Source organism: Haliaeetus albicilla, chromosome 13 (genome assembly GCF_947461875.1).
Source record: "Haliaeetus albicilla chromosome 13, bHalAlb1.1, whole genome shotgun sequence".
Classification (NCBI taxonomy): domain Eukaryota; kingdom Metazoa; phylum Chordata; class Aves; order Accipitriformes; family Accipitridae; genus Haliaeetus; species Haliaeetus albicilla.
This window is the reverse complement of record NC_091495.1, coordinates 42267409-42295340: the sequence shown is the minus strand read 5'-3', so window position 1 is coordinate 42295340 and position 27932 is coordinate 42267409. Positions and strand designations below refer to the sequence as shown.

Sequence of the window (27932 nt, the reverse complement as noted above, 5' to 3'; positions counted from 1 at the left end):
CAGTGCTATCGCAAAGGAGCAGCCCAGCATGTACCCAAGCCTGAACTAGATTAAACCCAATATCCTGCTTTGGACCTAAAATGCCTGAATTAACTCCATTTCTGCTGTACCCCGAGCAGAGGGCCCTGAATGAGCCCTGAATTAAGCACCATTTTTTCCCCTTGTCTTAATAATAACTGCAGAAAGCTAGAGGAGCTCTAGGGGGTCATGCATTTTAATCCTTTTTTTCTCTTCAACCCATTTTTTTTTTATGAAAGCCCAGCAGCAGCTTCTGAACAGCCGCCTTTCCCCACCTGCCTGTGCGAACAGGATGTCACGCAGCACTTTCCCCTCCTCTAGAAAGGAAACAGCAAATGCTTTAGCCCAAAATCGTGCAATTCAGCCTAATGCTGTGTGGCTACACCACAGCAGCTCAGCCCTCTCTGGCACCCCAAAAGAGCCCTTCACAAAAGCCCAGAGAGCTGTTTTGGCTGCCTCCAGGTTTTGGAAAGGACATCACAAGAGTGGTTTGGGTTTTTTTTTCCTACCAATCAAGCCAGGTAGCCTGTTCCTGAACCGAATGCCCCAGGGGAACTTAAAAAGGGCAAATCTCAGCCCATAAAGTTGTTTGGTTTGTTTTTACACCCCTGTTCTATCAGGATCTCATGGAAAATGCATCTGGACAGAGGGTTGCATGAGACCTGCTCGCACAGAGGCAGCCTTGGTTTGAGGCTTACTGTCTTTCTGGGTATGAAACACAGCTAGCACCAGGATTTCCACTGAGAATTTGCCAGTTTTGATGTTTGAATTAATTAAATTGGCACAGGATGGGGAGAAATGAGGGACCTTCAGCTGAACGGCTGAAATGCAAGCAGCAATGCAGATATGCCAGCCACAGAGGCTGTCAGATGATGTGTCTGACTCACTGCAAGGCACGGGCACACACGCACACACTGCCCTGCTGCCAGCCGGCTCAGCTGCTTGCCGAGAGACTTCATAGCCCATTTTCCAAAAGATTTAACACCAAGGGATCTTTCAAGACCTCTCAGTAATGGCATCTAATTGCTTCGTAGGACTGCTGAATATCGCATGGTGCTGCTCAGCAATTTTATGCTTAACTGGCTGACTCCCCCGAGGGCGATGTGCTGCAACACAAGATTTGGGGCTTTAGAGTAATTTTGCAAGGTTACTATAGAGAAAGAGAGAACATCGTGTTTTGTTGGTGTTGTAGAACTGTCTGAAAATGCCCACACGGTGTGTGTGACAGGAAGCAAAAAGAGAGCTGCTCATGGGTTGGTTTGGCTTAGCTGCTAAGTCAAAACCAATCAAAATAACACGAGAGCTAAAAATAGTGCTTTGCTGGGTACATGAAAGATTCTGCTCTCCCAACCCCATGCAAGTCAGGAGAGATGGCTGAAATGAACGAATAATTTATGCTAAGTGGAATTCCAACAGTTTTTCACATTGCCAATGAAATCTTTAGGTCAAAATGAGCTGATTTGCAGGGCATGGTGGTGCCAACACCTCACTCATCTTCGACCAAGATAGGCCTCTGATCTGATCACAGCTTCCACTACAATCCACCCTGGAAACGCAGCTGTTTGTTTGTGTCCCTCATGCAGGACGTGGATGGTCCAATTCTGCCTGTGGGCTCAGCCCATCTACAGCCTCCACGTGTATCTTTGCCACAACCAGGTCTGCTCTTAGGAAGATCCTCAAGGAAGGAGAGCTACAGGGCAAGGAATGGGGGAATCTGAGTTTAAAACAGACCCATCTGCTTTACAAAGCACAGCAAGGAGGTTTTCAGCATCTCCCCCACTTGCTAACAGCGCTGAATAAAACTCCACTACAGATAATGGAACTTATTTTTATTTAACAGTAACATATAGTATATAAATAGGGTAAATACTTTAAAATATACAATATATCACATTCGGACATTCAGTCAAAGAAAGGCAACTCTACTTGTGTAGCTAAAACATTAATCAAAAGAACAATGCACAGAGAAAGAAGCAGATGGTAGAAACACATCAGGTCTGGAGAACAGGAGCACACAAAGATTACAGTAGTACAAAATGCAATTCCAGGGCTGGTTACAGAGGGCAGGAACCACAGGAGCTTTCATGCAATGCTTTTTGTGACAAACACTTGTCCCCAGGAGGGTCTGGATGGGCCGTACGGATGCTTTCCACACAGCTTTGCCCTCCTCCTATCACACAGAGCTGGTTAGAGGCAGCGGAAGGAAGAAATGCCAGGATCCCACTGCAAGCATGCTCAGAGGAACTCGCTGCACACATCGGAAACAGGAGACATACCTTGGAATGTAAGATACTGGCATTTCACAACCTGGTGCCACGTATTAGGTGATGCTATGGGATTTCCAGCTTCATGAGCTGCACAGGGTACCATAAACCCCAGGCAACAGCTGCCCCTTCAGAATCAGTGTCAGCAGACTTCTGAGCCCATCACCCCAAAGAATATCTAAATACTACAAGCTGATCAGCACAGGACATGACACTGTATTCAGAAACTGGGTTTTGATGTTTCGCTGAGCACTGCAGGCCACGATCTGGGCAGGCATCCCATCTGCAAACTAATTTGGGCTACAACCAGACTTGGAGAAGCAAATTCCTACCAGAGCATGCCAAGTGCTCGTCTATATAGACCTAGCCCAGCCGTGCCTGCTCAGACTGTGGATCAAACCAGTGTCTGACTCATATCGCTAAATGACCCACCAGCAAACAAACGTCATGAACATTTAGAGTCACCTCACCAGGACAGCCAGCTTCTCACACTATGCAAAAGCAGCTCTCTAGCCACATGCCATCCCTTTGCTTATTAAACACACTCATGTCTCTCTCTGTCCGCTCCAACTGGAAAAGCAGTGACTGCTCGTGAAGAGGTGGTTTCCAACCCAGCCTGTCCCATGCCAGGCAGCAGTCATACCCTCATAAGCTTCACATTGGCCAAATCCTACTTTTCTCTTCCTTCCGACCCAAGCACACACGCTGGCTGATACAGTACCACCCCCCTTCCTGGTCTGTTCTCACAGTTATTTCCCTCTTGCTGGGCACAAGCAGGAGGAACTTCTCCGGTCACAGAGCCCACTGTGAACAAAAACTATTGTCCAATGCTGAGCTCGAGCCCTGCAGCTGGAGAAACTTCACATGAGCATCCCTGCATCACCTTACCTAGACATCCCTGGTGTCACTTTGGCCTCTCCAGCAGTGCTAGCTACGTCAGCGTCCCTCTGAACCTAAATTCTTGTGAGAGCTGCAGCATGACCACGGTCCTGCAAGGCTTAATGCAATGAAGAGAGGTGCAACATGTCTTGCTATATGTCCCTTGGCATCACAGTTATCTCCTTTAAGGATAGCCAGAGCCATAACATCAGCTTTTCATTTCGTCTAACTTTCCAAGTCTAACTTGAAGTATCTACAGCAAACGAAAGCCACTCACAGGCTGGGCTGATGAGGAAAACCCACCAAATGCTCCCCCAGGCAGCACGCTGTCGCTGAGTGGTACTATCACATATATTCATACCAGTGGTGTAGAAGTGGGTTCGCCAGCCACAGTTCTCAGCCTGACGGAGGACACACTATGGCGCTCGCCAGTATTTCTCAGCAAGTTCAACTGTACAGCTTCCAAATAATCTTAACAACACCCATCTCCCTCCTTCCGCCTCATCTCTCAAATGGATGCACTGTTCCCATTCAGTTTACTAAACCTCATTGCAGGATGCTAAACCCTTCCACGTAGCTTTACCCTTCAGGATCAAAACAGGCTTGGAAGTCCACACTTTAACTGCACTGCTGGGAAGGAAGCAAGAATAAAGCTGTGAGCTCATCAGGAAAGCCACCCACACGCACTATTGCTGCTGCTTCTCTCCCAGCCCTAGGAAGCCACCAAATGCAACTGCTTTGCCCTCCAGTGTCCACATTCAGCATTACACCCCTTCAAAAAGGCCCAAATGCTACTTCAAATCAAAAGCATGCAGAAAAGCTTTGCGTTCAATTTTTGCCCCACTAATTACAACTAAAGAGGTACAAAAGGTTTAAAGCAAGATGAGCAGGAGACTAAAGACCCATATGAAAAATTTCTTAATATAAAGAGCAGTACATTTTTGTAATATTTATCAACACTATAGCTTCTTCTGATGACTGACTTATGACCCAACGAGTGCACTACAAGGGATTTTGGCAGATGTTGGCAACGGGCAGGGAGAATCCAGAAAAGCACCAGCTTGTCTGACCCCACAGGGCAAACTACTTCTCAGGGACTACACAAAACCCTATCACTTCCACACCTACTCCCAGCCCCGGTACTCCTTGCAGGTGCCCTCACTTTGCCTAGCTAAACTCAGCCAAATTGTCATGAAACACAGACCAAATATTCTCCCCGGGCAATGCAAGATGGAAGCACCTCAATTCTCCCCTCCAATTTTCAAATTATGGGCTTGGACCAATATCCTCTAAGTTGACAGAAAATAAATCCCTGCCTAATTCAAGCTGGAAGGGAATAGTCTCCACAACTAGTTCAGAAAAGCCTTTGTGTACACCACTGGCATTAACCAAATGCAATCCTGAACTGGCTCTGTCATAGCAGTCCTGACTCCTGCCAGAAGCCAACAACTTTGCCAGCACCATGCTGAAAATACTTTGTGGAAACAGACCCTTCTCCACTATCTGTGCTTTTGATCAAATACCTGTATTTGCAGTACAACGGGCACAAACTTCTGCCCTGTGGTTCCTGTTTAGGGAGATGAAGCAGAGCTTACCACACAGAAAGTGTCCTATAGAAATGTTAAGAGAGAGGTTGGTATCTGTTAATGTATTTACACACACACGTGCACTCTCTTGCTCACTCAGGGTAAATGAAAGCAATGGCAGAATCAGAACATGGAGTATGAACTACAAAGTATTTTCAGGTGTTTTATTTTCTGTCAATGCTTAGCTAGCTTGCAGCATGTACATGTCTTCATATGGGGGGGTCTGTGTATAAGGTTTATGTCAGCAACTGTTTGAAAACAGCAATGTACTTCTGTATTATCTTCCCCTGTCACTCGTTCCCCAGGTTAAAATAAGGTAAAGTTTCTCTCTCCCATGCACAAACTATGGAAAGTAAAATCAGAGTCACCTTGTGTTTGGGAACATTGCATAAGGTGTAAACCAGGGATATTTTCACTATCTGATCACAAAAGAAAAAAAAAAAGAGAAGCTTTACAATCTTTAGGGCTCTCATTTTTAAATAATAAAAAAGTATGACAAAATAAAGGAAAGTACTTAGATAAAACTTGCAACTATTAAGTACAAACTATTTATGACAAGATTTAGTAAGCAAAGCAGGACAGAAGCCTGCAGGTAAATGAACCCAGACTGAAATGCAATATAGACCATGATAAACTCAGCAGCATGACATCTAGAACTCAAGTAACAAACAGGTGATAGACATGATCCCTGAAAGAAAAACAAAATACCCAGCTGAAAGCACCAGCGGGGTGCTGGAGCCCCAACCAGCAAACTTCAGAAAAAAAAAAAAAAAAAAAAGAGTTGGAAACTGCTCTTCAAATTACTTAAAATATCCCAGTGCAGGGTTTCCAACCATTGAGAAATAAGAAAGTGTGGTTCAGTGTTTCTTAAAGGTTATTTGATGGGGGAAAAATGAACCAAGTTATTTAAAGGGTTGTTCTTACTTGGCAGGAATTACTCAATGAAACTTCAATGTTGTTTAACACCTATTTACTTGATTCAGTTTTGAAGCAATTTGAACCTCCCACATTCCCACAAGCAACTAGCAGTTTCTTGACTCCTTGTCCCCAGTCTATTTCTGGTTTAATTGGTTATAAAAATCTTATTTGCCAAAATATCATCCATAAGAGGGGAACGTGAGAGGCACTGCAAAAAACAGCAAGTGAAAATAGATGCACATGCCTGGCTGGGCAGAGGAAATATGGCTGGATTAGTACAAGATCCTCTTCCAATTAACGGAGCCTTGTGCTCACCGTGCAGTCCAGAAGGAGACTGCACACAGGCATAAACATGGCTTTCTGGGAAAATTAACATAGCATTCACAGTTACCACCGGAGAAAATGATGGTCCCCAGAGTTGCCATCGTGAACACAGCCTGGCACAATGGCCAGGGGAGCTGCACGGCTTCACCTTCCCTGCTGGCTCCCATGTGCAGAGGCAGTTGTACAGCAACGCTTTGTGTATTCCCTGCATAAACACACTCACAGAAAAAGTTCAGCTCTGCCCACATGCATTGAAGGTTAAGAACAGACCATGAGGACAGTCATACCCTCCTACTTCACCCAACAGTCCTTCCAAGCCTTAACTCCTTTTCAGCTAGAAACCCAAGATTTGCTCATTTGAACCAAAGCTATATAAATATGTTATTAAAAAAACCCACAAATGCAAACATTTACCAAGAAAGGAAGAAAAGTTACAGTGAAATGAGGCCTTGTTATTGTCTTAAATCAGGCAAGCCAGGAATTTCCTCAAGGAGGCTTGTCTGTTTTCAGTCCTGTTCCAATTGCCCGGCTGTCTATGCGTCCTCCAAGCTACCTAACATACCCTTGTCAACAAGGTGTGCTTTTAGCGTGTTGAAGATGTGGAGCTGCTGGTCTGGCCGCAAGGTTAAGAACTGCTGGATCAGTTTGCTTGGGTTCGGACCTCTGAAACAAAAGCATCATTATCAATGAGTCACATTGCTACATCTCAAATGATCTGACAACCCAAATGCAATTTCATCAAAATAACAGGCTTGAAGCAATAGCCATGTTGCCCATTCCTTCACCAGTTCTACCCAGGGAGCTTAACTCCATTTGAGATGTGGAAATGGATGCAAAAGGCACAGGATGCTGAACAGTAAACAAAGAAAAAAAAGCCCACCCAAACCCAATCTGTTTCAAGAGGGTTGTGCATCTTCCCTTATCAGCAGATGCTCCCCTTCAAAAATCAAAGCAGCCATATAAGGACAGTTCCTCAACTCGTTCAGTACATCTTTTATGTACCTACAGGCTTTCTTCTACGCTTGGCTACAGAATACTTGTTAATGCTACAAAATTAGGTTTTTCTGCTATTTCAATTCTGGAAACCCTACTCAAGATTCGCAGGGATGCAGAAGGGACATGGAGGAATTTCAGAGAGATTGGAATAGCAGACCCTGGGAAATGAGGGTTGTGTTTTCAGCTCTGCATGACCTTGCTAAAAGATGCTTCTCTTCTTCAAGCCTCCATTTCCTCTCTTTCTTTGTCTTGTATTTTTAGATGTTAATCTAACAGGGATAACAACCGTCTCTTATTACAAGCCTGTACCTAACTTTAGTTTGACAGGGCCCCCAAACTTCACTGCAAAGCAATAAATACCTGATAAAGCTTGCAATGTACACGTTAACAAAGGTAGCCATCAGGTACTGACAGTCAAAGCGGTCCATGATACCTCCGTGCCCTGGGATTGTGTTGGCAAAGTCCTGTGCCAAGCAGAAGGGATTGCATTTAGCAGTTTCAAATGCCCATTACATGTACTTGCCTATGTACCTCTATGCATGACCCTTATACCCTTGCTCTAATTCTTCCCAGAAGGCAAAAGTCAGACTAAGAAGACATTTTGTTTAATCTCTCCCTGGTTTTAAAAGTTTCTCCGTTATGAAGATTACCAGTGCCTGAGAGACATCAAGGCTTGACTCAGATCTGTCACTTAAAGGTCAAGGAAGGCTAGTGTTTATCTCTTGCAACCCTGTCTTGCCTTTCAAGGCATCATAACTGAACACGGACTGTTTATACGTAAAACCAGCCTGCAAGACATCAAGGGAAGCCTCAAATTGCAAAATTTCCTGACTGGGTCTTTCTTCCTCTACCTCAAGTTCTGCACCAAAGCGGCATTTAGAATATCACAGTTGAAATTTCAAGGTCTCTCTCCGTTCAGTCAAACAACCTAGATCCTGCTCCAGCATTTTATCTGTGACTGAACAAACCTCCTCTCCCTTCCCAAAGCGCCCAGTCTGCCACTCCTCGGAGCACAGGGACTATTTGGAGTGGTAGCAACCATTTAGTCTTTCCTTTCTAAAATGTAAATGACCTTCACCATCCTCACCTTGATTTTGAAGGCCCTCTTAAATCCACTAGCAAAGAAGCCTCCAAACGGCCCAATGAGGGAGGCAAAAGTAGACAGTGCGATGCTGTGGATTTGGAAGGGGTACATCCGGACTGTCTTCTGCAGAAAGAAAAACATGTCAGAGAAGGATTTTCAATTAGAATAGCACTGTCCACTGCTTGTCCCTCTTTCATCTCCTCTCCGGGCTTTAGGTTACTTGGTTTTCCAGTGGGTTAATGGGACAACTTGGGACAACTCCTTTGGGCCTTCAACCAGCATGCAGCACTACTCAAATTCCCCCTTTTTCTGGATGTACCATCATCCCTTGTCATGTTCCTTCAAAGACCATCAAAATAAAGCCCTGATCTCTTAGTTTTCCTATCCCAATAAATAAGATCCAATAAACAGAGAGTCCTACCCAGCCCACCACAGACTGCAGCACCAAGGGGATGTTGTACTCCTGTAGCTGGAACAGCTCGGATGGCTCACAGTCCACTGTGAAGCTGTTGGTATCATTGTTGAACTCCACTGGACAGGTGAAGCACCGGTACCCGGACATCACATAGGACAGCTTCAAGGAGAGAGAAAAAGAGACGCAGCAAAAAAAAGCAGGATTAATATTTTCCTGAGCAATGTGGCAAAGACGCTCTCAAGGGAAAAGGCCACTCAAGGAGACACGGTGAGGAGGGAGCCACACTCCCAGCTTCATTAAGAAGATTACTCTCCTGAGAAGCAGTAATTGGCTAAAGGCAGAGTAAGCATTTTTTTCAGTAAGTGCATCAGTTCAGCATGCAGTGATCAGAGCCCTGTACGAACGGGCTGAGACAGACTGCACTGTTTGGCTGACAAGACAGAAACAAGAAGACACAGAGATTGTCATAAAAACAGAGAAGAGTATTCCAAGAGCGCTGAATTCCCTGCACAGCCCTTGAAATGATGCACAGCATTCATCCAACAGGAGCAGAGAGAAAATTTCAAGGATAATTATTGTAATAAAACATGTCACAGGGTCTAAAAGGGACTAAAAACTTCCTCCAGTACGCTGCTCCATCTGCAGTATCTACACACACCACAGAACACAGCCATGGACCAGTTCAAATCCTAGTCAGTAAGGAAAATATGAAGTCTTGGACAAGAGCTGGGAGAGCTTAAAGCTTGACTGTGTTTAGACAAAACAATGTCACCCTATGAAGGGAAAAGACCAATGAAATAAGCACTATGATTGCTACTTACCAGCAATCCAAACAAAACGGTGGCAAAAAATCCTCCAATAAAACCCTCCCAGGTCTTCTTTGGGGAGAGCTGCCAGGGAGAGAGAGAAGGGGTAATTACAAACTGTACATCTCTGCACACCACCTCACACCTATGCAGCCCTTCCTCACTTGTGATTTGCTGAGGCAAGTACAAATTGGTGCCAACAACCAACAAATAAGAGTTTGGTCAGAAGCTGACACTAACACCTCGGTCTGAAATGGTTCATTTAACATTACAGCCTCAAAGACTGTGAAACACACCAAGTTTAATTTGGAGGCTTGCTTCAGACCCATGACAAGCCACAGAACTGGAGATGAAGGAACGCAGGGCTAAGACCCAAAGAAGCCAAAATGCGTGTTTTGTCCACCAAAGTGTTACAAACCTTGATGAGTGGTGTGCGGCCAAAGAAGAACCCAAACATGTATGCCATGATGTCATTGCAGATCACACAGGAAATTGGGACGATGAACCTAGATAGGAGAAGAATCAAACCATTGGAAAGTGCCAAGATCAGACAACTCCATGACTTAACTAAATGAGCAGTTGCTTCATAAGATGCTTTGCGGTGCCATCACATCAACATCTCCCCCTCCAAAGCAATGCAAGGAGCAACCACTTGAAGCTCCTCGGGAAATCTGGGGGACTACTCTAGTTCTCTGGACTAAAAAGCAGGTCGTATACCCAGAATGGCCTGTTTTACGCACATTGTTTTTTGCCACACATGACACGCTGTTAGACAGTTGCCTCCTTTCCCCCCCCGGAGAGGCTGTATTTTAGCTGTAAGCAGGCAGCTCCCAAAGCACTCTGGGCTGGTTGTGACGCGCAGAGGAACATGCAATCTTAAAGTGGCCAAAATTAGTTTCCAGCCCTGCTGGTTTTGGAAAGACCACCGAAGGGGCTTCTCCTCTGCACGGCAGCTGGAGTAAGGCGGGAGGCTGCAATCTCCTTCCTTTCAAAGTGCTGCTTTTAACATGATGCTGACAGCATTGCCCCAAATCAAGTGCCAAGCAGCACTTTCCCATCCATTTGCTAGATGTGGGTATAAAGAGAAAGCACTTACACAGGCCTGACACCGCCTGAAAGGTCCCTGCACCCCACAGCAATTTTGAGATGCTTCTTTACAACAACTCTCTATATTTCTCAAGTAGCACAAAGCAAGTCTTAAATTGCTGACATGTCACTCAATCTTTTGCTTTTCTATTCTGAACAGGTTGGTCCCTCACAGGAAGTACCTTCTCCTTGGCCATTTGGTTTTTTAAAAGAACAGTTTTAACTCAAAACATGGTAATTCATTTCAGGCTGCAGAAATGAAAGCAACTCAGAATGCATGGCGACTCACCATATCATTCCTTCAAACAGGTTGTGAATGATGAGGTGCGACTGGGTAACAACAATCAGCAACGTCACATGGGTCCATCCAAACTGGAAGAGAAGACGGCATGCAGTCCAGCCTGCCTAGAGACACTGCCCATATGCATCACTGGCAGAAATCAGATGCTGTTAGCTACCTCTCAGAGAACGGCTCATGCACATGTGCATTTCTAGCATGCACCTTCACCTTGACAAACACCAAGAGTCACGAAGAGCAGTGAACAGTCACCCATAGTAATTTATGGGCATGTTCCTCAGCTCAAGCCCAGAAGTGACCTTCATTGGGAAGACTTCTGCTGGACTAAATGCTCTTTAGCCTACACCTATCCCACATATCTCACTCAGCCTTCTGACGATATAAGAAGAGAAGACTGATAGATATCCAAGCCATATCCCTGCATGCTGAATATACTGGAAAGCAAAACTAGCCATGTCAACAGTCGAATACAAGCAATGCCTTACTGATGTTTGGGAAAAGGAGGACATAGCCAGTTAACTCTGGTGGTGATCTATGCTCAGCACAAGAGTCAAGTAGCCTTGTGCAGTCCTCTCAGCTTGCAGAAAGTTTCTTAATAGCATCCACAAGTGCAGAGAGAAGAGAATACATGTTTGCAGGGAAATTTGGTCAGAGCCAGCTTCCTAAAAATACAGTCTGCTCACAGTAACTTTTCTTCCAGGCAGCATTACAACGCATGACCAGCACAGAAGCATCTACTGACACATAGTCCTCTACACAATGTTTTCAAGCAGGCTACATTATTCCTTCTGCCTCCAACTGGGAGCAGCCAGGCCCTGCATTTAACCTTACCATGTAGAATTGGAGGCGATAGTGTTTCTTCACCAGACTCAAGACAAACATGCAGAAACCTGTTGAGAGACAGTAGAAAAGTAAATGGTGGGAATGTATCTTCAACAGTAAGAAATACTTTTTTACCATGACATTGCACAGCTCCTTAGGATTTTACTTGAGTAAAGCAGCAACGTGGAGTGGGAAAACACGCTACTTGAGAAGTCACAAAGTACCATTGCCTACAGGTAACACTTGGACAGATGAACAACCAAGCCTGGCTGTCCCATCCAGATTACGGAGTTTTCTTCTACAGAGCCTCATGGAAGAAGAGATTTCCCACCACTACTCTAACCATGCAGCCAAGTTCCAGCATCACTGAAGAGCAGAGATAATTTGCTATGGATCCTGCATTGGACACAATACTCAGAACAAGAGTGGTTCAAGGAGATTTCTTCCCTCCAGCCCAGACAAGATTAAGCAACAGAAAATGTGGTCGCTACCTGTTAAGTACAGGGCGAAAGAAATGAAGCGGTGGTATTTGCTGAGAATTCGCAGGGGCTCCTCTCTCTGAACCAAGGTGAAGAAATAATCCGTCACAGTCTCGCCATAGAAAAAGTAGTTTACACAGAGCAGGAAGTACCTGCGAAGGATGCAGATGCTCGTTAGGAGGAACCCTAAAAGGCTTCTGGAGAAACACAGAAAGTGACTGATCCCCAAGGTCTTTACATTGCTCTGGTACACTGAAAACAGGCTTTCTTCAAGTGACAGCCAGAACTTTATTTCCCCCAGTCTAGAAATGTTACCTTCATTCAAATTAGTGGCTGCATCACTCAGCTCCACTTTGCCATGGATCAAACCGCTGGGGTTTGGGTTTGGCCGCCTGATGCACAAAGACTTTCTGCCTTTAGGTGGCACTCCTCAACAGGCCTCTGCGAGTCTGTGCATCCTTAAATCACCCGCTCTGTGCTTCCTGAAAGCGCTGCTCCTGCCCTCTCCCCAGCCCTTATGTCCCAACGTTCAGCCCTGTTTCACAACCACCTAAAAAATCCCATCCCACCCAAGCAATCATGTCCATCTCTAAGTGGTGATGCCTGTCAATGCTGTCCCTTGCACAGATCATGGGATTCAAATCTCTGCACTTCATTAACAACAGGACAAACTTTATCAATACGGGCTCTTTCAAGATATCGATCTATCAAGGTTTGTGGGAGCTCTTCCTTCACAAGAGCTGCTAACACATGACACTGGTCAACACACAGCAATCCCAGGGTCTCTGGTTTGGAGGTAGCCAGATGATCCTCTTGCTGCCTGTCTGCAACGGGATGAAGCGTTACTGCTGCACACAAGCCTGGGGAGGGGAACAGCCCCCTTACTCACCAGCTGAGCGTCCTGAACCAGGGTAGGTCATACGAGTGGTACACATTATAGCCAATAGTGATAATCTCATGGAAACATTTGATCTGGACACACATCACCTACACAAAAAGACATACAGAAGCTGTAATACATGTTGGTTAAACATCTCTTTCCTCCAGGAGATAAAAAACATGCATGTGCAGAGCAAAATGTCCTTAAGCAGTTGCTATCGGTCTGCCAGGAGTCTCCTAATCCAACATGGGAAGCTCACCACGTTGTTTTTCCCTTCCCTTTCCTTTGCAGGAGGTTTCTAACAACTCCTTGTATTAGTTTCAATTGTAGCTAAATGCTGACTGCTGGGGCAGGTGGTCACAGATTCCTTCCAGGTTTCCTCCATGGAGAGAGAAATCCAGCAAGCTGAATAAGGACCTCCAAAATATGAGGTCCTGAGCTTCCTACCCCAGCAAAGGTCCCAGCAACCTTCCCCCTACTGCTGTGAACATCAGGGCATCTCTTTGGAGCACTTACTATTGTCATTAAGACCATGGGTCCCAAGTAGATGATGATGAAGAAGAAGGTAATCATTGCCAGCGTGAGGATGCCTCTTACCCACCAATTCTTCCATCTAAGCCATAGAGAAGGAAATACATTAGAGAAAGTCAAAACAAAGCAAGGAAGCAGGACAGCACTTCTGCTCTCTGTACGTCACAGGAAGGAAACTGAGCCCTGGAAACCCCAAGTTTCCTTTGAGTGCTGCAGAGATCTTGATCCACTGATGAAGGCCTGGTTGCAGCAGCTGCAAGGCTACAGTTTAGCTCAGTCTCCCCTGCTATGAACGTCACTAAATGCAGAAAGCATTAGCCAGGTGCAGAGCATCTCTAAGGGCACTGAAATGGGACAGGAGAGTGTCTGCTCCTGTTCTGCTACAGGATTCCCACACCTTGGACAAGCTGCATGGTAAGTTCAAATAAAATGGGGACCATTACCCCTCTCTGCACTCGTTTCAAGAGCAGGCATGGGCCCTGGTGTGTCGAACCCTCGCTACTCTCCAACAGATCCTGCCTTGAGCCTCTCTCATCCTCACAGCACACCCAGGAGAGATACTTTCTCCCGTGATATAAGTAAGATGCTTTCCCCCCAGAGCAGCCTGTAGAGAACATTCCCAGTTTGTTCTTAAATCTTGTCCTTATCAGCATGCTTTTCTCATGCATTCCTGCAGAAGTAGGTCACACTAGTGGTTAAAAACCACCGCAGTTGAAGCCTTTGCCGAGAGTTCTGTCAAAGCTAAACACATCTTCTGCCCCACCCAGGGCTCTTTTCACCTGCCAAGACCAAGGACGCAGCGAGGTGGCCCTCCCGCAGCACTCCTCTGCCACCAGTCCTCTCCCACGCACAGCAGCCCTGAGCGCTGCGCTCTGCTCTCCCCACTAGCATCACCTTCATCTTCTGTCTCCTGTGGCCGCGGGGGCACCTTCCTGCTTGCATGCCAGGGAGGGAGAGCGCAGCGCTTCTGAGAGCTGCTTATTCAGCTTCCAGCAGCCACCGCTGGGGCTAGGAAAGGCGCCGTGAAGATGCAGGGGCCCTGGCAGCAGAGAGGAATGATGCTCAGTGAATGCTACCTTGAGGACAGGTTGGAGAGAGCTCTGTTCAGGACCTCTGGAGTGTCATCCGATGTTGGCACCGGGGGCGATCCTCCAAATTCAGATTTGCTTTCGCTGTCTGATGCTGTCTCTCCATCCAGCTTGTTCTCAGACTCGGACTCCTGCAAGTTAAAGAGAGACAAAGAGCTTTACTACACACAGTGCTGGCACTCTTTGAAGACACTCAGACCAACCCACTGCATGTAACACTCACCACCACTCTGCTTCTGTGTGAGAGAAAGAGAAGAAAATATTCTGGGTATTACACAGGGTTATACCCATGAGAAACAACATCAAGTGTTTTAGGTGACATACATGATGGGTTTTACTCTTCATCAGTCTCAGCAGCAGCCACAGAAAAGGATCTGTTCCCTCTGAACAGTTAAAGATGCCTCGCAGTTGATTAATAAGTATCTCCAAGTACAGCAAGTGCTTAAGGGACACAAGCTTGTTAGCAGGAATTTTTACAAGGTCTCCCAATCTCCAGGCAGATCTCCAAGTATGCAACACTGCCCAAATTAGACAGAAAGGCCCCCAAGTAGACAGGCTCAAGGCTTTCAGACAGACTTTTCAAGTGCTGACTTTACATGAGGGCACTAAAAATAACACCAAGCCCATCCTCAAATAGCTGAAGAGGAAGAGCATGGCTTATCGCTCAGGCCCAACCATCCTCTCTGACCACAGAAGAAACCTGATGTATTGGAAATGAACACACGTGCTTTGCCTGCCCCTTGTACTGCTCCAGCACTTAGCTCAGAGCAAAGTCCTGTATTTAGGGGGTAAATAAATACAGGCGAGATAGGAGGTTACTGAAGGCTCTGCAACAGGCCAGTGGCGGACAAAGGATTAGGAACGACCTCCTGGCTCCCAGGCAGTCCCATGCCCTCTCCCCAGTGGCAGTTTTGGCTCCAGTCCAGCTCCTGAATAGGGGACGAATCCAAACTTCCACATTTTGCCCCTCATTTCAGTGGCAGAGCTTCATCCTGCTCCTCAGTCCTTGAAGCAAGGAAGGAAAACACCAGTCCCTGGGGAGCACTCGTGCATCAGGCAAGGCAGAGCCCATGCGTTTGGCCTCAGACCATGGGCTATTTTAAAACTCCTGGAAAAGCAAGCATGTTTGCAGGAAAAGCAAGGAGGGAGCCAAGCTGACAAACACAGGGAGCTCTGCAAACAAAGCGACTTCATCCCTTTGGGCTCCCAGGCAGTGCTGCCCTGCGCTCGGAGAGGGGGGACCCCCACCAAAACAAGCATCCACTGCAACTGCTTTGGTGTAACCAAATCGAGGGGTATTTGTAGTTCACTAGAGCAGTAAGACTTGAGCAGCTCCCTTATTTAACGCAGGAGAAGATAATTACTTCCCAAGCTGTAACATATCAATGGCTGCAGGCCAGGTTCTTAAAACAGACAAGGACAGCTAGACACAGTCAGGTGGAGGCAGCTAAAAATACAACAGTGCTGTCAGAGATAACTTCCGTGGACGAGCAAAGCACCAGCCATCGCACCAGTCACACCCTGCGTCCCCTCTTGCTCACCTTGCTCCGCGCTTGCTTCTTTCCGTTCCCATCCACTGGGAAGCAAGAGGAAAGCAAAACTAAATACTTCTGCCAGCGCTCACGTGGGTTTGAAGAGCTGGCAAAGAAATGCAACTTGGATTTTTTTTCAGCTGTTTTTTAACTGACCTGTAAAATCCACTTGTCCCTCGGACTTCAGAGAGATTAGTGCCATTTAGCTGGGAACACACAAAAGATTGAATCCATAAGGCAGCTGCAAATGGCAGCAAGCAAAAAGACTGGAAATGATAAAACTCCCCGCAGACCATGAGTTTGGCATCCTATAGCACAGCACAGGTCAGGGGCCCTGCTCCTGAGCAGGTTTTGCGAAATCAGTGCACTGTATTTAGCTACAGTCTATGTTTCCTATTTCAATGTTTTCTCTATGCTTTCTCCAAGAAAAGGATTCTCTGCAGAATTCCCCTGTGAGCAACCTAAATAACAGAGAAAAACTTCAGCTCCAGCCTGATCAAACTCAGTTTCTCCTTCTGTCTTCTAGATTACATGTAGGAAATGGGGGGTTTTCTTCTCTTGTTGCAGATTTCTAAAAAAGAAAAATTAATGTGACTGATTCAAATCAAATGGGCAAGGAAGTGCTTAGGTACTTAGGGCAACCACCATCATCTGTATAGGCTAAAACCAAAAACCTCAAGCAGGTTTCTAATGTAGTCCAAGAATCCACCATCTCATGCAAGTCCCAGGCTCGCCAGCCATGCAATAAAAGGACTAGGCATTGAAACGAGGAAGCAGATCCAAGCCAGCATCCCTGCAGTTTATTCCCCAAAGCACTAACATTGCAAGGCTAAGTGCAAAGCAGGCAAATTATTCCTTGCCTGTGGCCCAGAGGATCAGAAGTTTCGCAAAGCTCTCAGAGACCAAAAGAAAGGGAAAGAGCACTGATGCCTTCCTCCCTTCCACTCCAGGCCAAGAACATGAAAGATGAAAGCAACTGCATAGCTCAAGAAACAGAGGAATTTGATGTTGCAACCAAGCTAATCTAACAGCTTCTGGAATAGGCAGTCCCGATTTCTGCCATAGCCCAGACGATGATTTCTTGCACTAATTGCAAGACACTGATGGTACAGCTGAATTGATGTAAACCACATCACCAGTTACCTGATCCACCAATTTCAGCACAAACGCAAACCAAACCTCATGCTGCAAAGTGTTTCAGTCTCCAAGAGCAGGAGCAAAGCCTCACTGGATCAGTCCAATGGTGCATGCGTCCCGCTTTTCCCCACTTCATCCTCAGCAGTGGGAACAGGAGAGGTTGTGCAACAGGCACACAATACCCACAGCTCCAACAAACATTGCCACGTTACTTCCAGAGAGTACAATGAAGGCAGTCAAGAGGTCTGTCAAGATAAAGGGATGTTGTTAGGGTTCAACATTAAATGGAGGACTCATTCCTGCCACATGTCTCACTTCCTCAATTTAAGCCTGATGGGAGCTGGAAGAAAACATTTTCCCTTATGGAAGAAATCGCCACTTAAAGTGAAGGCTAGCATACATTTTAACATCTTCACTTCGAAAACAACTGAGCCGTGTTGGGAATCAGCTCTTCTCCCTACTTAGACCTCTCTCTGAAATGAAGTGTTGAGATTATATAGGACATTGTGCCAGATATAGGCTATGGAGAGGACTCAGTAATTGACACTATTTTTATACCTTTTATGCAAATTGCAACCATCAGCCTACAAATCACCAGTTTAAGCAGCTAAGCAGGGTGCTAAATAACTTGTTTAAGCCTGAGCGTGATGCACCCTGGTCTGGGCTACTTAATCCAGCTGTGGCATTGCCTTGGTAACACCCTCCTGCACATTTCCACTGCTATCTTGCTAGTCCTCCAACCGAGCCAGACAGATCCCCATCCCCAAAGGATAATCATCAGATAGCAATGCTTTCCGCAAAGCGGCTTGCAGTAGCAAGCAAAGAGTGCAAACCGGCACAGACGACAGTGAGTGATGCTTGCTGAGGGCTATCGCCGGTGAAAATTTAAGCTCATTACAGAGTGCTTCTGCAATGAGCTTGTGACTGCAAGGCACAGGTTTAGGCTGTGTTAAGCCACAGACTGCAGAGTGTCCTGCAATGCCAGTACAAACAGTGTTTCAGGGAAGCTGGGTCTAATAGATGGTATTCTGTCACCAATTCTGCTGCTCCCCTAAGAAACACCAGGCTTCTGACGCCTCTTCTCTGCTGTTTTCTGCTATTTCTGCCCTTGAAAGAAAAGCCTGGAGAGACTCAGACTTGCAGTAAGTTAACGCAGAAATCATGACTTGTCTCCTTTCCCAGCCACTGGACCGTACTCTCTCCTTTACCCTTCCACGGACCTTTTTTCTGCCTTTTTTTAGTTGTTGTTTAGGTTCTTCCTAAAATCGAAGCTATTTAGCCACAGGCTGATCCTCACATACATCTGATCACGCCTGAACCAACTATGACTTTGAAGTAGCAACTAACACAGCACAACACAGGTACCTAAAAGCTTCAATCTTGCACCAGGGTCTCATTGAACCAGATGCTGCCCAGACAAATGAAAATGCAGCACCTTTCAGCAATCCCGCCACTTTACACTGGTGCTTCTGCACTGGGACATAGCTGTCTCCAGCTGTATTTATTCCATATTCTCTTACCACAGCCCTCCCTCACCAATTTTTCCTGCTGGTTCAGTTGTTGATATTCCCTCTGCCTCTCTCCTCCCAGGCAGAAGGGAGGCAGAGCACTCAGTGCAAATGTGTGCCAAGATGTTAGAAATCCATGTGCATGATGCAGAGCCAGGAAACAATTAAAAACCCTTAATAAGAGTAAAGGAAACCTTCCCTCCAGTTACCTGGGAATCTGGCTTTATTTTTCTGTTTCTTTTACTGTTAAAACACAATGAGATGCAGTAGCTTTTACTGGCTTTTGTTACCAACATGGAGTTATTAAATTGAAGGGCTCTTTTGTGCAAATCTGCCTGTCCAGCACCGTAGGCAAGCCCAGTGCTCCTTCTTCAATTTATCATCTCAATATTGAAGGCTTCTTAAAGAATCAAGGGAATAAGTAATGCAGGAATAAAATCAAGATAGCAACATATATTTTATGCTAACTTGTTCATTTCTACACAAGCCATGATGAGAAGAAAGAGTAAAACCCACAGATCTCTGCAAGGGCTGTTTCTCCTGACTGGTGAAGCAGAGCAGACAGAGTAAAAAAGCCAGATACCTACTTCCTTATTATATCTGTGAAATCAGCAGATCTAAGCAACATTTGTGAACAAATATTTTATCACCTAAAGAAAGGCAAATGGAGAAAGGAGTTGTCTTAGCTTTCTTTAAACCACTTAACTCCATCAAGTACGCAGTAAGAAATTTGTACTCATATTTTAAATGGCTTTCTCGCAGCAGAAGCTGTAAGCACTCTGTTTTTTTGCCCAAGTATCCATGACATGATCTCAGTTGTCATAGAAACAAGTCAGCTACCTCCCTGCCAAAAATTTTCTGCCCAATACAGAGATACAGTTAAGTATTCAATGCTGGTAGATTAAAGTAGTTCAAGAAATCCCATTATTTGTGCACCTTTCTTGAAGCAAGGTGCTGTTTTATTTAGACTTCCCGCCAGATTTTAACAAAAAGCTGTGATGGAAAATGCTAATGCACTGTTAAAAAGAAAAATATAGTTGCTTTTTCAGGCAATAAAATTGACAGCTAGAACAACAGGGACCAACTGTACTAAAGCCTCTACTATTCTCACCTCTGAGCACATTTGCAGGATCAAGGCCAATATAATTAGTCTAATGGATACAAACCCAGCGGCCTCAGTTATGAAAATCTCAATGTTTTTCAAAAGTGGTTTTACTTCCTACATCCAGGAGAACTGTCTGTTCTGTTCCCCTCTCCCCTTCTTCACTGCTTTACCTACACGGCACCTGCCCATCTCCGGTGGCTGCCACGCCACAGCCAAACCCACCTCAGACAGATCCACCAAGACCTCTGTCCTCAAGGTGACATCAAGGCAAAAAATCCTCCCGTTACTCCCTAATGACAGGATATTCTCTTTTAGAGGTTTACAAGCCAGAAGGGTGAAACGAGAGAGAAGTTTGGAGACCATTAGCACTAGAAGGAAGAAGCAAACAAGCACCCAGGCTTGATTTGTACTAAGGTCCCCGAAAAGCACTGGCTTTTTGCAAGTGGGCACAAAGTAGCTTGTGTCCTGGTGCTGGTCTAGGGCAAAGTGCTTGAACTTCTTAGGCTGTGAAGTGACCTGCAGGGCAGTTAAATTCAAGTTTCTCATGTCCCTCCATCAAGATACGCCACCAAGCTGGCATCTAGTGGTGACTGCTTTATTTGTTGTCTCAAAAAAAAATCAACAAATCTCAGGTTTCATTTATGTTGATATGGGACTCCCTTCCCCATCCCCCAAAAACCATATTCCAGTTGAAAGCACACACAGAAATTAGGGCATGCCTAAAAATGGAGACCATTAGCAGCTAACATCACAAAAAGCATAAATGTTTGCATAGTGGCTGAAATGACTAAGAAAACTCCCATTGCCATCTTATGTTCCCAAAGCCGCCCGCTTTGTTTTGAACACAAGCAAGCTCAGCTTGCCAGTGGGATGTGATTGGAGGTATGCGCAGTTTGCATTTAGCAGAACAACAGTCTGATACAAGAGCCTGATCTCAGTGTCAGCAAATATGATTCATGCGAAGTCGCATATCCCTGTGACTCACTCAGCACAAGTTAATCCTCTGCCTGGCCCCCAGCACAGCACCCACTCTGGGGTCTGTTTATTCCAGGAAATCAAGAAGGTAAATGCATCAGGCTCCAAGTTCTTTCCAGAAGCTATTGTATACAAAAAAAGCACAAAAATAGGTTGCTGGTTCTGGCATTCCCCCAGAATTTCCTACTGCTAAGAAAGGAACCTGCCTCCCCCTCTGAAAGACGTGATGGAGATGTTTTGGAGATAGGCTTCAGTGCTGGGTGCTCCTGGATCTAAGTGGCATCCATCTGCTATTGTGCCATTTACCGAACTGGCAGACTTTGTTGTCCCTGCAGAGATGGAGAAACACGTAGAGAAACAAGAAAGCCAAGCTCCTAAGTGCCTCTTGGAATCAGTGTCTGAAAGAGGCTGCCCCAGCTTAGAGCTGCGTCTGCACAATTCTGCAGACATTTCAACCTGTTGTTTTCTGGAAGATCTGTGAGAAACAAGAGGGAGAACAAACAGCTCTGCAGCATCGGGTACGCTATTCGCATCAGAACGTTAGTGCAGGGAAAGTCTATTTTTGTCCTTCGAAATGAGAGCTTGCATCAGGCCAAGGCCGATGGCTTCTGACCCTCAATTCCTCTGGAGTTAAACATATTTTTCCAAAACCTAATCGGAAAAAAATCTTACCAGTCTATTTAATTTGCTGACTATAAGGTGACACCACAATTGTGTTCACATTTCTCTACCAGTCAATCCCATTGGCTTTATTTGAACTAATCAAGGAAAGGAGCCATGTGGGACTTGGACCAGTTACGTTTAGATGTAATCCTGATGAACCCAAATCAGTAGTTTTCTGAAGTCACAGCTATCATCATAAACCTACAGACTATCACACTACTTGTTCTAAAGAAAAATCTATGAAACTTCATGGTCCTTTATAGTCCTGGAAAACAGAAATCAGAGAAAACTCAAGTGAAGCAGATCACCAGGAGGGACACAGGCTAACACAGACCACATTTTGGGGGAAAACAATAGCGCTATTGACAGGCACAGTAATAATTTTCTGCCCCAAATTCCTGCAGATGTGTCCTGGCCAATACAAAGAAAAGTGGCAGTATTCTTTTCTTTCAGAAAGGAAATATGGATTTGCTTGGAAATGCTGCATCTTCACACAAGATCATGTCCTAAGGGTTTTATCTCCAAGGGGAGTCTACCCCTGGTGCACATCACTGCTCATTAAAAGCAGGCAGGAGGATAAAACGGTTTTCTTGCCACCTAATGTGTGGTATGTGGTTGACAGACAGTGAAATCAGTCCTCGTTTTTTCTCACCGCTGGGAAGAGAAACGCGAGCATCTCATCACAGCTTCCCTCTTCTCAGCACCAAACATTCCTCCATTCACAAGAATCATCCCCAGCATATCATTGCAAGCACACAGCTTTGGAAGTGCAAGCAGAGACATCGATCGCGTACAAAACAGCTCATCTGAGCGCCAAGCAAGAGCCCTGACCTCAACCTGCAATGGGGGGGTCGAAGACAGCACAAATATCCATCGGAAGCTGTGGGTGTGCCACGGTCTCCCTCCATCACCCTGCGCTATACTGACCTTCTTGTACACAATAACAAGCCGCGATCGGGAGCGAGGACAGACCGCTGGAGCGGCAAGAGGGAACTTGGTAAGAAGCTCCCAGATCCACTAAGACGCAGCGGGAGCACTTCAGAAAACAGGTCAGCCATCTGCCTGGAGGTAACGGCGACTTTCAGATACTGGCAAGAGAGACACTCTCTCGTGTAGCCCTCCAGACCAGACAGAAATAAATCATCTAGTCATTAAATAAGGATAGGAAACAGAAGCCAGCTCTGAACTGTCCACAGGGCTGAGTAACAGAAAAGCAATATGCACTTCGGGGGTTTAACCTGAGCATTGAGAGTGTCCGTGCTCCCTCTATCACACACGAGTGCTGCACACAGCTCCGCACAGACTGGGAAGGAAAGGACTCCCTCACAGCCCGAGGCGGAGTCATCCAGCCCTTAAAATGACAACATCTTCCCTGCATTAAACTTCTCTGGCATCGCCACAAATGAGCAAGGAAATGGGCAGAGAGCCTGCGCATTTTGCAAAAAGGAGTAGCGGTCAAGTCAAACACCATCCAAAGGAAATGATGAGCAGCCTGCAGCTCCTTCATCAGCTCCAGGGCAGGCCAGATGCTGACAAAGGTATTAAATTTGACAGCCGGTTATAATGAGCTCCATTAGAAATGCAATCAGTCCAATTTCTCATTGCCACAATTAACAGTAACAGACAACAATGCACTCCTCTTGGCAGGTGCACATAAAACTGAGCATCAAACAGCAAGGAAGGCTGAAATGTATTCTCACATCAGACCTGAGATTGCTAGCATCTATCAAGAATAAATGAGGCTCATGCTTCAGCAGAAGCCAAGCAAACTGATGCTTGGTATCAAGCCTAAGATAATATTGAGCTATTAAAAAAATAAACCTTTGGGGTGCATCTGGAAGCAGACTCATACTTCTGCCTCCCTTAATCGTGGATGAGGTTGAAGAGAGGCATCACTGTAGTGATTTATTGGGTTTGGCCCTACGAGAACCTCATCTTCTTATCACAAACTCCCGACTACTAGGAGCTCTCCTGTGACTTGGGAAGTAACAGGATCTGAAATTGCCTAAACCTTCAGAGCGCCTGCACCGTTATCTCTCTATGCCCTACACCCTTTCCCAAGACAAACACCAAAATCAGAGCTGCTGCATCCTTTCCAGCACATACCAGGCAGCTGTTCACATCTACCCTTCACCCTCCCAAGCAGACCTAAGGGACAGTTACTTGTTAGCACCAGCGTTCAAACACCCAGCATTTACTTAGCTTAGCATCTTCAAAGCACTTTAGATCACTAGGGAAGTCTTGCAAAATGCCTGGAAGCACAAGAAATCATGAGGCTTGAATTCAGAGTCTTTCACTTTTTCATAGAATCATAGAATCATTTAGGTTGGAAAAGACCTTCAAGATCGAGCCCAACCATCATCCATGCCCACTAAACCATGTTATGGAGTACCCTGTCTACGCGCTTTCTGAATACCTCCAAGGATGGTGACTCAATCACTTCCCTGGGCAGCCCATTCCAATGTGTGACAACCCTCTCAGTACAGAAAGTTTTCCTAATATCGAACCTAAATCTCCCTTGCCGCAACTTGAGGCCACTTCCTCTCATCCTTTTGTACCACATGATAGAGATGCAGCCAGATAAAAAGTCAGACCATCAGTCAGTCCACTGCAAAACCAGGCTGGAAAGAACAAGAGTCCTCATCATCGAGCCCTTTGTAAGTATGGAAACATTTCACCCCTGTACCCTTCACACCTGCTCTTCAAGACCTTGTAACAGCGAAGCAACACTCTTGCAATCACCATCACCCCTCTTCCCATAAGAAATGAGCAGGCCCAGCTGCTATGGGTGCAAGGAGGTGCCGAACGCTGCATGGTGGAAGAATCCACCTGCATAGGCCATTGCACAAAAATGCCTGCCAGCACAGCGGCTGCAGGGACTGCTTCCATTTGCTCTTGCAGCTGCCACCTCTCTTAAAAGGAACAGTATTTTCCAGCAACACACTGCCTGCCAGTGACAAAGGGGTCGGTAAACAAAGCCACAAGTGATGTAGGGGTGTGATCTGCAGCTCAGATAAGCCTGCCTCTAAATAGAGCTGCCTTACTCCCCTTCCATGGGACTAGGCCATGGGATGTCCGAGATCACCCCTTGATTTTGGACAACTAGTAGTGCAACATCCTACCAAAAGGACGGAAAAGGAAAAAATCCTGTCCTCACTGTTGAGTCACACGAAGTACAAACAGCTACTGAGAAACGATCTTAAAATCCCATTAAACCAGCAGAAGTGTTCAGGAGCTCTGCATGCATCGTGAAACAATTTTCTTTTGCACTTTTCCTGTTCTCTTTGGAAGCTGGAAGAGAAAATGTGATTTAATGGGATGCACACAACACAGGAAAGAAGGCATCAACCTCTGGTTTTAGATAATGAATGAGTCTACAAAGCAAAGGAATGAGTCTACAAAGACTAAGGGAGAATGGGATCTGTAAGGTAACAAGAAACTAGAACTTGTTTCAATCATTTAAACTCAAATATCTATACACTAACAGCCAACAGTTAACAGCATCTAAGTCCTCTGGACTAAGAAAATGGGTACCAAGCACAAATAACATCAGGGCAAGTTTCCCTGTTTTTTCACTGGAGAGATCAGAGGGAGTTCACTGATCAGAGTAAACAGATGTTGCCTTGTTCCCTTTGAGACGAAGATTGTGTGTTGCACAAGAGTTTTAACAAAAATCGATTTAAAAATGTTCTGGCACGACGGTCTCAACTGAAACAGCACAGTTTCAGCTATAAGCATTGTCCCGTGCCAGCAGGAAGGAAAACATCAAAGCTGTGACACTGTGCAAGGGTTAGAGGACCAGAAAGTGAAACCAGGCTCTCTCTTTCCATTATCAAAACAACAAAGTGGGAACAAGTACAAAATACAACTTTCTGGGTCTAATCTTAAATCCAGCCGAGATGTTTACATCTCATTTTAACTCGTTTCTTTTACCGTGCCAAGAACTCTTTTCAGAAGACACAAGGGTTTCTGTGGAATACAATATGCATTGATAAAATATTTTTCTTGGCAAAACAAACTGGCAAGGCTAACCGAATGACAAAGCAGAAACAGGAATCTCCCCTCTCGACAACAATACCTGCGGGCAATGCACTGGGCAGGCTAAGACCACCGATAAATTGGATGCGCACGAGCAATTTTGCAGCGTTGGCTTTACACTGCTGTTATTCCCAAGCTTTGCCAGGCATTTCCCGAGCACTAAAAACACAACAGCTTGATCTCAGGGGAGGAAAGAAAAAAATCTGCCACTGAAGTCTGCTGCCACGGAAAGCACAATACTGTAGGGTTTTACTAATGGCAGTGTTACTGTTACCAGGTAATCTCCTACCAGGCTTGATTTTAACAGTTTTGGGAAACTCTCTGCCTCCCATAACTGCTTTCTATCGTTAAGAGATGTCGCATTCAGCACCTCAGAGGAGCTGTTCTTCACCACTTGAAAACATCTTTTCTTTTTTTTTTCCTCTTGCAATTCATTTGAGCTGCTTTAGGATGAGCAGTACAACATAAATGTTGCCTCTCTCTAGTAAGGACACTTGAAGTCATTGACTCAAAGGTAGTATTAGAGGAGCCCTTCAGAAGGCTCATTATAAGTAAAAAGCATACTTGCCTGGAGATAACAAGATTGCACTCAAAATAGCGGCCCTCTGACCTTCTTTAGGAACGCATCACAAGTAGCTAAAGCAAGATTGCAGCTTGGCCGAGGGAGTTTGTTTGCATACCAGTTAAGCAGTACTAGTCCTTCCAGGCTGCTGAGGGATGTCTTCCAACTCCCACAAAACTGCTGGAATATAAAACTCCCTGAAGACTTTCTGCTGCAAAGTAAATTCCAGCTGAGACAAACGTACTTATCTAGAGGAAAACAGCTTTGCCCTATGCACAACAACAACAACAGAACAGGAACCATCTTATTGCTCTCTTAACAGAGCTCAGCAAATCTGGATGTGAGACAGCTTCATGTAAGCTACAAAAAAGGCAGAAACTTCAGATCAAGGCAACCCACTCTTGACGCGGTGAGCGCTTTCTGTCCCAGTTCCCTTTCTAATCACATCACAACAATAAAGCTTCCTCAACCTGACTGTACAGCTCCTAGCAGGTGTTAAACTGGCATTCAAAACAGCATTAAATGTGACATTTAAATTGCAAAAGGCAGTTTTGCCTGATGATTTCACACTCCTCTGAATTGCGTACTTCATGCATTAAGAGAGGAAACATCAATATGATGCTACTAAGGGCAAATGGACAAATACGGGGTTGCTCCCAAGACAGGCGCATTGAACACCAATGCAGAAAAGAACCGCTTTTCCCTCCAGTTTTTGCTCTCTGTGACCCTGCAAATATAATTTACAAAGTTTTTCTTGACTGCTTATTCCTCTTGGTCCTCTCCCCTCTGGGGAGGCGCGGGAGGTAAAGATGACAAGGGTGACGACATGACTCACAGAGCGACCGCCAAGCTGGGAGCATCCAGCTGGGCTTGGGTTTGAAAGAGAAGAGACTTTACAGGAAAAGAGAGTCGGGTTTTCTTTTCACGGCTCTTTGGAGAAATGCAACTGTTAAACCTCGCTAAACTATCGATGGAGACCACGCACCCCACTTAGGGATGACTTAGGAGATACCAAAGGCTTCCCTATGGGAACCTGCGGGGTTCTGTACCACCCCGCCATCAAAACAGTCTATGCACAGATTTCCGCGCTCCTAGAAGGCGGGATCGGGGACCCGGTTGTCCAGCCACGGACAGAAACTCGCCCCGGGGCCGGGCTTTGCTCCTTCGGCACCGGTTTTGGGGCTGTCGAAGGGGTTAGCCCGGGGCGGGGGGAGGCAAATCAACCAAGCGGCGGGCCCCCCCGGCGCTGCGAGAGCACGGGCAGAGGCGCACGGAGCGGGGCAGGACGGGGGTGGCAGCGGCGGCCCCGGCGAGAGAAAGCGGCGGCGGAGGGTCCCGTCCGTGGGTCCCGTCCCCGTCCCCGTCCCCGTCCCCCGCCCGCCACTCCCGCCGCCGTCTGCAGGCCGCGCAACCAGCCAGCCCGCCGCAGGCCCCGCTCCCCGGCCTCGTCCCCTCCGCTCCCCGGCCCGCATCCCCACCTTCTCCTCGGGCTCCCGCGTCCCGCCGGGCTCCCGGCCGAGCCGCTGCCGCAGCTCGGTCATCCCGGCCCCGCGCCCGCGGCCCGACACCGACACCGACACCACCGCCGCCGCCGCCGTTGAGCCACTCCGAGCCGCGGCCACCAGGGGGCGGCAAAGAGCGAAGCGCCGCCGCTACCGCCGCCCAATCGACGGCGCGGAGAGGGAAGCGGGGGGCGGGGCTTCGCCCAACTCTGGCCCCGCCCAGGTGTACCCGGATGTGAGCTTCCCCCCCCCCCCCCCCACCGCGCCGGCGCCATGTTGGGTGGGCGCAAGTGCGTTGGTGTCGCCCGGGGTGGGCGGTGTCGCTTGGCGATCGGGAAAGCCCCGCGCGCGGGAAGTTCACGGGGGCGGGGAGAAGCGTGGCGGATTCGTCTGAAAGAAGAGATTGCGGCTTGGTTTTCACTCAAGGCCTGGAGTT

At 46.4% G+C, this 27932-nt stretch overlaps 1 protein-coding gene across 1 annotated transcript; it reads right to left on the bottom strand.

Moving 5' to 3' along the window:
* Positions 1–1832: 1832 nt before the first annotated feature.
* CDS2 (CDP-diacylglycerol synthase 2) lies at positions 1833–27632 on the bottom strand. Its single transcript, XM_069801183.1, has 13 exons — positions 27473–27632; positions 14463–14605; positions 13372–13468; positions 12865–12962; positions 11988–12127; positions 11506–11564; positions 10666–10748; positions 9709–9796; positions 9306–9374; positions 8491–8643; positions 8073–8192; positions 7346–7449; positions 1833–6652 (listed from the first exon to the last, which is right to left on the bottom strand). Exons 1-13 carry the CDS (start codon positions 27533–27535, stop codon positions 6523–6525), a joined length of 1347 nt encoding a protein of 448 aa, XP_069657284.1. The 5' UTR covers positions 27536–27632; the 3' UTR covers positions 1833–6522.
* Positions 27633–27932: the final 300 nt, after the last annotated feature.